This window comes from Rhinolophus sinicus, linkage group LG01 (genome assembly GCF_036562045.2).
Source record: "Rhinolophus sinicus isolate RSC01 linkage group LG01, ASM3656204v1, whole genome shotgun sequence".
In the NCBI taxonomy this organism is placed as follows: Eukaryota; Metazoa; Chordata; class Mammalia; order Chiroptera; family Rhinolophidae; genus Rhinolophus; species Rhinolophus sinicus.
In genome coordinates, this window is record NC_133751.1 from 127,488,928 (window position 1) to 127,504,323 (window position 15,396).

Genomic DNA, 15,396 nt, shown 5'->3' on the forward strand with positions numbered 1-15,396 from the left:
AAGAGAATGATTTTATGCTAATAACTTCCATGTAGTATGCATAAAATTTGAAAAGAACCACTGATATTTCGATTACTCTTTCAATATGTGGACTTAAGTTCATAAGCTTTCACAATAAAAAAAAACTAATTTTAAATGTATTATTAGATGTATTATTAATATATTAAATGTATTATTAAAAGACTTAAAAATTTTCCTTGCTCTTTTATAAAACACTTGATTTTAGGAATGTGGTATATAAACTTACTGTAAGAAATCTGATTGTAATTTTTAAAAATGTATATAAAACACTGTCTTTTAAGAAAAAAATACAGGTATTTGTTATATAAACAAACTCAATCTTTTTTTTTTTGTTTTTGCATAACAGGATTCTAGTTGTCACGCTTTTGACACTATGATTTCGACACTTCCATTTCCTTATTTATGGTTTTTCAGAGCTTTGCTCTACTTGAAATTGCTAGCATGGTTTGTTTTTCCAAGTTCAGTTTTCGTGTATTACTACTTCTGGAGGTAAACCACATGAATGATTTTAAGTAAGTCATATTTACTGACATAATTTTTCCTATGTAAGATATGAGAAGAAAGGACTACTAGCAATCAGGGTTTTGCAAATTCAAAGCATAAATCTTTTTTTAGATAATCTACTTTGGCAGAAATCAAAAACAATGACAATCATTACTGGCAAGGATGTAGAGAAAGTGGTACCGTCACAAACTTGTGAGATTATAACTGAATATAGCTTGTTACATGGTACTGGAAGTTTTAAATATGCATATGCATAGCCTTCAACCCAGCAATTTCACATCTAGATATTTCTCTTGGAGAAATACTGCCTTACAGACCTGTAACTAGTATCATGGAAGAATCTCCAAGGAAAACTCTTCACTGACGATTTTAAAAGTTGCAGAATAACATGTAAAATATGATGTCATCTACATAAAAGGAGACAAAACACACACACACAAAATTAAAAACTCTGTGTGTGCGTACATACATGCATTAAAAAGAAAGATTTTTGGAAAGACACTGGACAAATTATTAAGAATAAAAAAGGTTGAGGCAGAGGATAGGTACTAGAGAAGAAAAAAAGTGAATTATCATTTCTGCATTCTTTGAAAAATTTATGTGAAAATATTAATGTATTACTTGGGTAACTTACAACTTAAAACATACACACACAAACAAACTAAAAAACAAAATAAGACTTTCCAATTAAAAATTATGTTTGAAACTTAACCTAGTACTATACTAAAAGAATACCACCCACAGCTTTGCCAATTTCAGTTTATTTCAAGAATCCAAATAGTTCAATGTTAAGAAATCCATTATTGTAAAGCAGTACAATTATTAGGTTGGTGCAAAAGTAACTGCGGCTTTTGCAATTTTTTTTAACCTTTTGAACCGTAATTACTTTTGTACCAATCTAATACATATAGTTGACTCTTGTTACTATACTCTTTTGAAGCAAACCCGAGCCATATTATTTCCATAATTGAGTATGGATCCCTAAGAAATAAGATCTTTTTAAAAGTAACATTACCACAATACTATTGAGGTAATAGTATTGTGGTAGTTATGTTCTATAAAGTCTCCAGGAACAATGTTAGCAAATACTGAACCACTGCTCCTGGGGAAATACAGGGTTAGGTTCTGTGAGCGTCTAGTCACAATATTTTCTCAGTCCATTAATACATAACATTGTTTTGTGTGTTTTCACTTAAAGACACCTTATTTAATATATGAGTTGATTCATTAACACTGAACTCAGAGCCAACAGCACTACACCTCATGCTTGTAGAAGCTTATCTAAGACACGTATTTTTTGTAAGGCATATTACAGGCTTCTTGAACTTAGGAACCCTAAAAACCACTTTAGCACTACACTTGGGGGCCATTTTCAGCCAAATCACCAACAAAAAGCACAAAACTGAAGAATGTGGCATTAAACATTGTGAAAAGGGCGCCTAGCTATGAGAGCTGATGCAAGGCAGAGCTTCATGGTGTTTGACCAAAGCTGGGAATGTGTGCACTGGGCAACTCAAATTTTCTGCCACTCTGCACATGTGCATGTCTGGCATATATGTGAATGACAATGAAAGATACTTATTGATTTGGGGGTTACAAATACATTTTTGGCAAGTAAGTGAAGTTACAAATACATAATCCATGAATAATGAGGAATAACTATATTTTTAATTTTGTATTATATGGAAAGTTTCAAACACAAAAGCAGAGAGAACAGTATAATGAACATCTACATAAATACACTCAATTCTATTTTGAGGGGAAAAACTGCTGGTAAAAGGTCTGATAAAATTTAACATCTATTTCTGGTAAGAAAAAACTTGGATTAGAAGAAAAGTTCTTTAAATTTACTTTTTAAACTCTGGCATTGCTTTCTGATGACATTTTATGCAGAACACCAAAAGTCATGAAATAACTCATCAGGAGTTTAAATCTGTGCTGTGTGAAAAACGCTGCACTGTGGGAATCCCCGAAGTACTGAAAGAATCTAATTATTGCAAAGAGAAACAACAAGAAATGAGAAAAGAAAAATAAGAAATGAGAAAACTTGAAAGAAAAAACCAAAATGATCATTATTTGAAATGATACCAATGTCTATCTACCATCCTCCCATACTTCAATAATTATCAACTCATGGCCATTCTTGTCTCAGTTTTAGCCCAATCTACTTATCCCCCAGTTCCTATACTCTTTTGAAGCAAGCCCAAGCCATATTACTTCCATAATCGAGTATGGATCCCTAAGAAATAAGATCTTTTTAAAAGTAACGTTACCACAATACTATTATCTCAACTAAAAAATGAACAATTTAACGGCAAATATCCAGTCAATGATCAAATTTCTGAGACTCACATATCCTTTTTTTTATACTGTATATATCAATTAGAATCCAAATAAGTGATTAGTTTAGAGATATCGTAATTTTGTTTTAATCCATAAGTTCTCCCTCCCCTTTCAATTTATTTGAAGAGACCAGATTGTTTCTGCCCAGTTTTCTATAGTCTAAATTTTGCTGGTTACATACTCATTGTCACTGAACATGTTCCTGTGTTTTTCCTATAAGTTGGTAGTTAGATCCAAAGGCTTAATGAGATTCAGGTACAATTTTTTAGGCAAGACTACTTCATTGGATGGTAGTGTGTTCTTTCATGAATAGACATAAAATACTTCTCTGTCTCTCTACTGTGTTGTTGGCAATCACTGACGATCACTAGATAATTTACCAGGGGCAAAACGGTGATGCTACAACATTGTTTTTCATTTTATTAGCTGGAATGCTTCTCTAAAGAGACACTTCCTTGAAAAGTAAAATCATAAAAAAATAAAGAGAGAGACACTTTTCACATCTACCATTTGGTTAGCCAGTGAGAAAGTACACAACAATTCATACAGAACTGGTACTTTCTCTTTATTTACCAGTTTTCAAAATAATGAGCTGTTCCACTGGTGACCAACTAAGTTTTCTGTTTGTTTGTCTTAGCATTATTATAAACTTATGAATTGAAACATCTGATATGTTTCAATTCACTGTGGTTATCCTTACTGATACTCAAAGTATTCCATCTTGGGGACGGGTGTGAAGACAAGTATTCTGGGTTCAGCCTTATATGTAGTATACGTTCTATTTTTTAATTTGCTAACTATGTTTAGGAAACAAAGCGCCCACTTTGGACAGAACAAAGGTCACAGACTAATGGGAGAAAGACAAATAAATAAAGGATGACAATACGATGTGATTTACCTGTTTGTAGAATAAATGGCCCAACCTTCCTAGAAGGCAAATCAACATTTTTTAAAAAGTTAAAAACTCTACCAGTATTCTTTTCAAAGCCCATTAGTATTCAATTACTTAGGGGAAGAATACTGGAAGAATAGAATATTGGAAGTAGTAATCCTGAGAGAGTAAGATAGATGTTATAAAATGTTAGGATTTAAAAATAATGGGCCTATACTCTATAATTATTTTAAAACGCAAAATGTAAGAAATGCTGTAACATAGAATGTACTAAATACTATAGAAACAATTAACTTTGTTAGAGAGACAGAAAGTGTCTCAGAAAGGTTCTGAATTTTGTTCACATTTCACCAATTACTATAAGAACTTAGGCAAATAGTTTTATCATTCTTAACCTCATTTTCCTCATTTGTGAAGTGGAATAGCAATGCCTGTTCTGCCTACCTCACAAATTTGTAGGAATGATCAAATGTGAAAAAGTGAGTGTAAAGCATCAAGTTATAAACTGGTATGTCATTAATATTTTTAGATAATTTTGAATACTAACTAGGACAATTTTCCATAAGGAATGGAGGTTTGTCTAAACTACGCCTAATTTTTTCCTCCGTTGTTAATGCTAAATTCTTAGTACTGTCCAAAAGAAGTTTCTACAATGATAAAAATATTCTGTATTTATGCTGTCTGTCCAATATGGGAGCCACTAGCCACTGTGGCGACTAAGCACTCAAAATACAGCTAGTGCCTGAGTTATTGAATTTAAATTTAAATAACTACATGTAGCCAGTGGCTACTGTACTGGACAACCCAGTCTTAGCCTAATTTCTCCTTCCACCTTTCTCCCTATCTAAATATTACAAATATAAAAATATTAACAAATGAAAAGCTTCTCAAAACCACACTTCACTTCAAAAAATTAAACTTTTGAGAAAAGTTAGAACAGTACCTTAAAGTTTTAGATTTCATCTGAGTCTTTAAGATCAAATTTTATTTAAGGATGTCTTATAAGAACCTAAAATTAATTAAGCATGGACTAATACTTTACAGTGATTTAAGAAAGAAAACAGATGCTTTTGTTTTTAAAAGATTTACTTTGGTCTGTGAAATATATGCAAAACAAAGAATTCAGACTCCTTACCAAAAAGGCTTCAATCATTAGATTAATCTTACCTTTAGCTCTGCTTGTTTGAACCCTTGCACGCACCCAAACAACTTCATCTGCTTTTTGCACTGTCAAATCGTTAACCCGAACCAACACTCGATCTGCAGAAAATTAAGTGAAACAATTTTTGTAATTCAGAAATTATAGATTATTTTGATTTGACAGCCAGCATAAGTACTTGGTATTACCTTAAATAATTTTCAATCTCAGACAACACCTTTTTTTATCACCCTCTGTAAGCAAAGATGCACCTTAGGGGAAATGTGATTTACAGAAGAATACCATGGTTCTTATCAGCAAAAGCAGAGAATGAATGAGGAATTTTTAAGCTATTGGACATCACAAGAGAATTTCTACAAAACACTGCTAACGAACCTTATGAGTTAAATCAACTTTGAAGTCTGCTGTGTAAATTCAGGCAAAGTGTGGAAGAAAAAATACTGATACAACATGGTACAAATTTAAAGACAGATTTGAAAATGCCAAAATTGAAAAAAGGAAACAACTTACTAAGACAATCAAAACTCAAAATCAAATGAAACATAATTAACATAAATGTTAACAGTAGACTTATAAATAAATGTTATGATTAGGGTAATTTTAATAGTACTTTGAAAAAGAGGAATGGCCCTTCTTTCATGTGGTATCCCAACTAATTAGCACAGGTGCTCTCAACCTTTAAGGTATCTACACATACTTGAGGCAATGTCACACTCTCACCAGTATGACGGGCTGAGGCAATGATCAGTGGCAGCAGGATTTCAGTTTGAAAAACTACCTCTTCCACACTTTTAAGTCACTGGCACTAGAATGAAGACATTTGGAGAAATGGTAGCAAATGCAAAAGGAAACTTTATGTTGTTCAAAGTATTAGGATTTTAGCAGAGGTAAAACCAAAGGCAGAGAGTTACTGTTGTGTTACTGTAATTGGATTACATATATAGTTTATCTTCCTGCTGGTGGGCAGAGCTTGTAAGTGGAAGACAGTTTGGATTTTCCAGCCAAATGGGAACAGTAACTATGACAAGGGGTGACTGCGGCTTATGGAAGAGATCGAAATTCCAGTGAACTTTTTGTGTTAGAGCTCAAGGAAGCCCAGTTCAGGAAGATACTTAAGCTAAAAACGTTGCAAATGACGCCCCCTGATTGCCCTGGCAACGAATGTCATCTTTAGACTATATTGCTCTGATTCCATTTTATACTCAATTAATTTACTTCACCATCTTTATTTTTTGGAAATGGTTTATTTTCACTCTTATTTTGGTATCTTATTGCACATTTCACCAAAAAAGTTGGAAAGCAATTTTGTGATCACGCAACAAATGGATTCCAAAATAACAATAAAATGGACCTGGAGGTATATTATTTCCAACACCAATTAAAATTCACAGGCAGGCCTGTAAATTAGAAGTTCTTAAGCACTTCCAATGGACCAGACCTCAAAGGTCTGCGGCTGTACCAAAGATTGAAAGGTATAATTTGAGGTGTCTACCAAAAACAAAATGATTGTTAAATAGCTCACTACGATAATCTGTTGAAATTACATATAAAAATAAAAACAAAAGGCAGGCAAATGTTTACAAGTAGAAAACCTACAGGTCTGAGAGAAATGATTAACATGTGACAAGTCAATTTCAAAAAAATATAATAAAGGGGGCAAAGTAAAGAAGGTAGCTTCATCAAGCATGCAAAAAGGTCACATATGATGAAAGCACTTATTTTTAAACATTCTTCTTTTATCTCTTGGGCCAGAGTTAAATTTTAATTATATCTTTTACCTAATCACTTAGGAATATCTTTTTAATATAATTTACCATTTAAAATACATTCATTTAACGTAATTTCTTCCTTTTCTAGATCAGGGACCCTAAACAGGGACAATGTTTAAGTAGTGTTATAGCATCTGCTCGGGTTATCAATGTCATTTAAGCTTTTCAGAGTGATGCCAACCTAAATTAAAACTTCATGAAGATTTTTCCTGGAGTTAGAAAGAAAACTTTATCACATAGCCAGCTACTAACCTGGTTTTTCTTGTGACTGTATCATTGAAGATACTCCATACCTTTCTTTAGCATAATCCTACAAAAAAATGTTTTTGCATTATGAATTTTTATTTAAACACTAATAACATTGTAAATACAAATAACAGTATGTAAACATTCATTCATTTTTAACTTTCAGGACCATTTTATTAATTCAGAGTCAGTAGTTTTATAATGTGGAAATCTGTCATATCATTTACATATGTGTTCTACAAGAAAAGGATAAGCACCCAATTTCTGGTTAGTTTGTTTTGAATATCATCACTCTTGGATGGATATACCATACATAATAGCACTCTCAGTCAGATAAAATGACAATGTACAACACACCATAACTATGTTCTTCAAATGAGAATAAACTATTTCTTTCAAAGCAAGGGTATAAATTTCCTGTGAAGGGAGTAGGATGAAGTACCACAGTTTTATTTCTATTACAGGAAGAGATGTTCAAAAGAACCAACATTTCTGGGTAAGCTTTCTGAGCACCAGAGGTCCACAGTTTTTGTAATAATTGGAGATGCTGGATACAAGCGAACTACAATTTTCCTTTTGGAAAACATCATCAAAAAATCCGCCAATGTCCTGTTTCTAAAAATCAGCTTCAGCATACCAAGTTGCAAGTGGTTGGCCAATGACAATAACACATTGCTTGTTGCAGATTTAAAGTCAGGAACAGGAAACAAGACCTACGATCCAGACTACTATTTACATACTATACTTATTAAATAGGTAAGTGGCCTTTTATTTTAATCTCACTTTAGCTCTAAAATGATCTCTTAAGATCCTTCCAGCTGTAAAATGACATAACTGCTACAATGTCTACCTTATAGCTAGACCTACCTTGTCTGCAATGGTGTACTGGTAGTTTATATAATTAATCAGATAAGAATACACAAAATAATTTCCTTAGATTTTACAAGGTAATTTATGTATGAAACAACTAGTTTCTGTCACTCTATAGCAATCTGTTGGAATCCTCTCCTTTAGATGGAAGATACTGGATGTTGTGTTTATACCAAAATAAACCAGGCAACATGTTAGGATGCTTGCTGCACATTTTGTGGGTTTTTTTTTTTTTTTTGGGGGGGGGGCTAACAAAAAAAAAATACACCTTAAATACAAAGATAACCCCATCCCTACTAGAGAGATAAAGTTACACAAAATAACATTAGGGCAGCATAAATGGGTTACTGCTCTTATTTCAGCAACCCTTATTCCACCTAATATTCTTAAAATTACCTATTCCTTAAGTAGTTTATCACAAATTCAAAATTCCACAAGAGAAAAATTAAGACCTGGGTAGTGATTAAGGCTCACTTTTACTACAGCACATGTAACTTGTCGGATGGTTGCAAACTTTCATTTCTGAAAAGCACTGAAAGGCCAGGGGATGTTATCAATTACCCAGGTGATTTGGGTCACTTCATGTCAAACACATTCTCTGCAAACTTCCCTACCTCCCTCACTGGGTCACTTGGAGAAAGGCAACAAAAGTGGCAAATGTTCTTTAAAGCTGTCACACGGAAAATGGTCATTAAACACACTGGCAGATCGTTTTACGAAGTACTGTCATTACGTGCAAAAACATTTGGAACACAAGGGCTAAGAATCGATTAGCAGTGGGCATTAAAATTTTCCGGGGAGGTGGATTACGTGAAGGACGTGCCTAACCCAGGGAGGCCTAAGTGTGACCCCGCCGCTCCTATTTCGGGGGCAGGGGGTGCTTCACGTCCACCCCATCACGGGACACGCTTCTTGTAAGCCAGGCCTTTTCCAGGCGCCTGTAAGAAATGCGATCCGGAGTGAGTCGGCCCACGCGGCTCGGGCAAGACCTTTGGAGGCCCCGTGACGACTCTGCGGCCTGCAGGCAAAGTGCAGAGAGGGCCCCGGAGGCCAGGGTCCAGCTCACCCTACTCCCTCCCTCAGCGCGACCCGGCGCAAGGGTCTGCTTCCCAGGCCCGAGGAAGGTGGGAACCCACTTCCGCCGCGTCCATGAGCTCCCGCGGCTTCTCCTGAGTCTTGCGGCTGGCGTTGGCGCTGGGCATCGGGACAGCGGGACAGAGCAGTGGTCACCACCCTCCCTCGTAGGCTTCCGTAGGGCAGACCAAACGGTCGTCTCGCTCCCGCACAGCCTCCGCCCTCCCGGGATTCCAGTCAGAGCACACGCGCTGCGACTCGGCGTGGAGTCGGCTCCGGAAAGATCGCGAGACCGCAGTTATCTCGAGATCCCGGAGCTCGGCCTGACGGGCGGCCCAGCGCCAGTCTTCTCTTCTAGCCCCGCCCCTACAAGTGTTTAGCTGGAGTTAGAGGGAAATCCCGGGAATTGGCTACAGTCTCGCGGAACTGGCTCTGAGAGGCTAAGTTTCACGGTACCGGTTGGCGCTCGGTGGAACTCCACCCCCAACGGGGAGTAAGTCAAGTGAAACTTTTTTTGAGAGAGAGACTTAAGTGCATTTAAACTAATAGGAAGGATTCATGAAAAAAGAGGAATACGAGTCTGCAAGACAGAGCAGGATTGAGAGATGGTATAAGATTTTTAAAATGAGAGTTAGTATTCAAGGCATAGGATTTGGGACAAGGGGCGTTGGATCAGTTCCTGTCACAAACGGGAGGAGAGGAGGCTGGGGCAGTTGTAGATGTCTGGTTTCAGGAAAATGAGAGCGCTTCCATTTGATGACTTCTGTCTACTCTAGAGGAAGAGGCTAACTGATGAATTGTGGGGTTGGGGTTTAGATGGGTGGGTGTGAAAAAGGAGATTGGCAATTTGAGGAGAATGGGAATGTTAAAATAGTTCTGGAGGTTATTTGGTTATTCTGGACATTGTAAGGACCCATTTGGTAAGGGATCGTGAGTTGCTCGTGGATGCACGTGGCTAGTTTGATGCAGTCACAAGGAGGTAGGTAGTTGCTTCACTCAGTGTGGGGGTTTTGGTGCTGCTGCTGCTGCTCAGCAGAAGGGAGTCCGGAAGAGATCTGCCCTGAGTGGCCATACAAACACCATCACACATCACAGGCAAATGAGGATATTTTTTACTTGTAATTTTTTTGACAGTCAGACCAATGTGGGGCAAATTTATCCTTACATCAGGATGGACAGAAAGACAGAGGTGCCAATAGTTGAATGTGGTTTCCAGATGGATAGGTCACCCTGAAATTTGAGGAGGGAAGTTTGAAGAAGAGGAGTAAAATTTTATTTCCCATTTAATTGATCAGGGATTATTTATAAGCATCTATACTGTGCCAACCAGTATGCCAGGTTCTGGCAAGAAAAAGGTAAATCATGATTCCTGTTCTCAATAATACATAGTCCAATTACTAAGACAGCATGTAACGAATGGTAAAGAAATGTGAAAATTGTTGTAATATGGGTAAATATGTGCATTCCCAGTAAGAGTCCTAAGACTCACTTTGGACCAGCCAAAGGCACATGTCCACTACTGACCCAATCACCATGGCCAGGGAAATTGAATGTTCTAGTTGGCTTAATGTAGGCAACATGCCCCCTGGAGCTTGGGGTACAGTTAATTTTACTGGAATCATGGGGTCAGATTCAGAAGCTATGGGACAGGGAAACATGTGCCTGAGGTCTTGTGAATCTGCTCTAGGAAAGCTATAACAGCTGCAACTGAAGCTACACCTTGGTTGAATTTGCAGTAGTTTACTGCCAACCTCCTGAATTTGGTTTTTGCAGGAGCCAGACTGGTGGAAATAGAAATATGATCGGACTATCCACCATCAGGTCTTTAAGGGTTGCACTAATCTCTGCCCTTCCCTCTGGGGATGTGACATTGTTTATGATTTACTATCCTAGCCGGGGACTGGAGAAGGAAATTTAGAGGTTTCCTGTTACTCGTAGCTTTTTGCAATATGATAGCCTTATCCCAAGGCACTGTAAGGGAGCAGCTCCACCATGTCACCTGACCACCTTGCAGGTATCCAAATAAGCAATGTCGGCAAGAGCTGGCTTGAGCTGCAGCTAATCTGAGTCTTGGAAAGATGTCTTGTGATCCTCCTGAAATAGAATGGCGTGAGAGGCCATCGCCCACTGGCTTCCCTTTCTCCCCGGGGAGAGCATATGATAAGGTATGAGACTTTCTGTCACCCCGCCTCCACCAGTGTAACTACACAATATAAACTGCATAACTGGAGTCTAGAAGTGGTCCTCAGCAGCAGCGTGGCTCATAACTCACATTGCAGTCATTCAGTCCCTTTTGTTTCAATGTCCTTTTTGGTGCGTAGGACAAGGATTATAGGGAGCTAGCACTTTTGGCTTATTCTTTGTTTCACTGTCTAAATAAATAACAAACTATCTAAACCTGAAAGTGGCTTGTTGTATTTTTACTGATTGAATCAATCAGAGTTTGAGCTTGCCCTGACTTGTGTTGTATGTTCCTGTCTTGACAGGAATGAATGTGGGATTCTGCCAACTACCAAATGTGTCCATTCCAAACTGTACATTTAGGGACCAGTAAAATGACTATAGGTAGGCACCCAAGGGCCAGTTCTAGGTGTTGTTGATAAGAGGTTTGAAACATTATGATTCCTAGTCCTTTTACAGCAGTCCCCCCTTATCCACCATTTTACTTTCTATGGTTTCAGTTACCTGCAGTCAACCATTATCTGAAAATATTTAATGGAAAATTCCAGAAATAAACAATTCATAAGTTTTAAATTGCACACCATTCTAAACAGCATGATGAAATCTCGAAGTATATTGCTTAGGACTTGACTCAGCCCTTTGTCCAGCTTCTCCATGCCGTCTATGCTCTCAGCACATGAGTCACTTAGTAGCCATTTCAGTGAGGTCAAGTGACCCTTATTTTACTTAATAATGGTCCCAAAGTAAAAAGTAGTGATGATGGCAATTCTGATATACCAAAGAGAAGCTGTAAAGTGCTTCCTGTAAATGAAAGGGTGAAAGTTCTCAAAAAGGAAAGAAAAAAATCATTTGCTGAGTTTATTAACATCTACAGTAAGAACTAATCTTCAATCTGTGAAATTGTGAAGAAGGAAAAAGAAATTCGTGCCAGTATTGCTAGTTTTGCTTTCTCACGTCAAACTGAAAGAGTTAGGGGCACAGTGCATGATAAGTGCTTAGTTAAGATGGAAAGGCCATTTGTGGGTGGAAGACATGAACAGAAAGTGTGTTTCGATTGATGGTGATGTGTTTGCTCCAGAAAACACTGAGCCTTTGGGAAGACTTAAGCAAGGAATCCTCTGAAACAAGTGACACCTAGGCATTTACTGCTAGTAAATAATCCTCCTTCTGACATGGTCAGAGGTCAGTAGTGGCCTAACGATACATCACAATGCCTACATCATTCACCTCATCTCATCATGTAGGCATTTTAGCATCTTACATCATCACAAGAAGGGTGAGTACAGTACAGGAAGGTATTTTGAGAGAGACACCACATTCACATAACTTTTATTACAATATATTGTTATGATTGTCCTATTTTACTATTGGTTACTGTTGTTAATCTCTTATTGTACCTAATTTATAAATTAAACTTCATCATAGGTATGTATGTATAGGAAAAAAGAGTATATGTATGGTTCAGTACTATCCTTAGTTTTAGGGATCCACTGGGGATCTTGGAACATACCACTAGTGGTTAAGTGGGGACTACTTTATGTGGTTTTTTTCCCCCTTGGAAAAAAGAATTTTGCAGTGTATCTGCTAAGTAAGTTACCAATGGTTCTTCTCTTTGTTCCTAATGCTCTGGAATTTCACAGTGTTTGCCATCTGTGGGTCTAAATTCACCATTATGCTGGATAAGGGCCTTTCCATTTGGAAACTCGTTAATTAATTCTGTGGCATTTTCTTGAAAATTTTCTTTGATGTTTCTCTCTCTTTCTGATTTCCTCTCTTTTCTCTGTCTTGATATCTTAATATTTAAATATTGGCCTTTCTGAGCTGGTCTTCTAATTTTCTTATCATTGCTCTTCATTTTCCATCTCCTTGCCTTTGGAACTGTTTTTGGGAGATTTCTTCACCTTTATCTTCTAATCTTTCAATTGAGATTTTCTCATTTCTGCCATCATGTTTATAATTTCCCAAAGCACTTTTCTGTTCTCTGTATGGCCCTTTAAAAGAATAACATTTTGATCTTTTTACATGAATGCAAACTCTTATCTTTCTGAGCGTACTAATAAAGTGATTGGGGGTCAGTAATTTTTGAAGTAGTCTTTCTCCAAAGCGCAGTTTTTACAAGTTGCTTTTTATTTGTTTTTGGAATCTATTTTCCATGTTACAGACCCACTTCAGCTGTCTGATGAATCCTTATTTATTTATTTATTTTTATTTTCTGTAAACTGTGATATTTTAATATTGTGTGTGTGTGTGTGTATGTGTGTGTGTGTGTGTGAATCCTTGATTGTCTGCTTATGTTAAAAGTGGGGACTAGAAAGCTAATTAGAAGCTCTTAGCACTTGAATGGGATTTGTCAATTTTGAGTTTAACTGTAAGGTGATCTGATTGGGCCATTTGACGAACAACCCCAGGTATCAGTAAATTTGGATCTTTCCCCTTGGCTGGTCACATTATTCAGAAAAAACTCTTTTAATCTCCTGCCTGAAGAATAAAGATCTGCCAGTGTTCTGGGAATATGCAACATTCAACATGCATTTGGTCATTGAATCCCCATAGTTTCAGTGTAGTACCCAGTTATTAAAGTCCAAGAACCCATTCTTTCTCCCTCTTCAGAGAATACATTATGTCAGGGCAGGAAAGGACTCTTGTCAAAAGAGTGGAGCAGGGAGAGATGCAGGGATCAGACTTCTCATGTAGCGTCCCCTAAATATTTATTATAACTCCCACTCCCCACCTACATTTCCAGAGGTACTTGGTGCTGCTGTCCTGAGTCTTTTGAGGTTTCTATGGTAAAAATTAGGTTGATTCTCTGCTTTCCTGACTGCTAGCTTAGGATTCAGCTTTTCACATGTACAAAGTCGGTTGCCATCAGTCTGTCTGCTCTTCAGCTTCTCACATAGTGGAGGTGTTTTCTCCCCTTCTGTTCTCCCATCCTCTTGATTGTAGTTTTCATAGAATTAGGGGCAGGAGCAAAACTGGATTTGCCATCTTAGCACAGAAGTCATGTTTCACATTTTATTTTATAATGTCAGTGTATAGAAAGTTTTTAGGAGATGACCTGTAGTTACAATGATGAACACCAATGCTCATTCATTCTTTCAACAATTATTTTTGAGTGCCAACTACGTAGAAGGCATTAGTCTAGGCACTGGGATTCATCAGGGTACAAAGTAGATAAAGATCCTGGCTCTTATGGATCTTAATTTTTAGAGGAGGAGAGGAAGACAATAAATAATAAATACAATAAGTAAATTGTGTAACATGTCAGAAAGTGATAATCAGAAAGAAAGAAAAAGTAGAGCAAGATAAGGGGAATGGGGCGTGCTGGGCCAGGAGGGTGGGGTGGGTTGCAATATTAGAAATGGTGGTGAGAGTAGGCCTCCTGAGAAAGTGACATTTGAAGATTTGAAAGCAGTGAGAGATATGGCCACGTGTATATCTGGGGAAATAGCGTTCCAGGCAGGGAACACCAGTGTGAAGGCTTTAAGGTGGAAGGAACAAGGTCAGCGATCGATGTGACAAAGTAATGTCTTCTGGGCCTCTGATGTGTGGGCTTAAATGACTCCAATTTGCCATGCTATTTTTTTAAAAATTGTGATTTAAAAAAATTCCATGTAATATAACATTTATCATCTTAACCTTTTAAAAGTATATTGTTCAACAGTGTTAACTACGTTGATATTGTTGCCTAACAGATCTGTAGAACGTTTTTATCTAGCAAAACTGAAGCGCTGTGCTGATAAAAAAATAAGTAAATAAAAATTCACCATTTCCTCCTCCCCTAACCCCCAGCAACCATCATTCTACTCTCTATTTTCATGATTTTGACTACTCTAGATATTTCACATAAGTAGAACCATACAGTATTTGTCCTTTTGTGAACTGCCAAACTTTTTGAGTTCTTGCACTGAAAATTTATTCTGGCTCTAGCCTTGCTGTCTTTCTTTCAGCTATTACTTCTCTCATGTGTGCATGTAATTCAAATCTTAGCACCCTTGTTTACCAGCTCAATCAGGTAGGATGCTTCTTGGCTGCAGGGAGGAGAAACCCTGGCTCAGATTGTTTCAGACTTATTGCTCACATAGTGAAAGGGAGCGTTCAGGTTTGGTTGATCTAGCCATTCAGCAACGTCATCAAGGACTGAGCAGTTCTTTCTCTCAGTTCTGCAGGTTTCGTCCTCAGGCTGGTAACAAGATGGCTACAGTTAATTCAGGCATCACATCTAGTCAAGGCAGCATCAAAGAATGAAAGAACCCCTATCTTCTTGTTCTTCTCTCTTAGACACAGAAACCTGTCCTCAAAACCCCTGCATGAAACTTTCATTCATATCATTTTGGCTA

General features: G+C 37.3%; 1 protein-coding gene across 2 annotated transcripts in view; it reads right to left on the minus strand.

The window, feature by feature from the left end:
* The window catches only part of DARS1 (aspartyl-tRNA synthetase 1), a 51,721-nt gene extending 42,455 nt beyond the window's left edge, over positions 1-9,266 (minus strand). The window contains exons 1-3 of one of the 2 annotated variants that reach the window (XM_019731153.2): positions 8,941-9,266; positions 6,941-6,998; positions 4,928-5,020 (exon numbers count right to left, since the gene is read on the minus strand). In XM_019731153.2, the coding sequence (XP_019586712.1) occupies positions 4,928-5,020; positions 6,941-6,998; positions 8,941-9,006 (217 nt within the window). In that variant the 5' untranslated portion in view covers positions 9,007-9,266. Of the gene's footprint in view, positions 1-4,927; positions 5,021-6,940; positions 6,999-8,870 lie in introns of both variants that reach the window. The other variant, XM_074335686.1, reaches the window with a different exon arrangement.
* Positions 9,267-15,396: the final 6,130 nt, after the last annotated feature.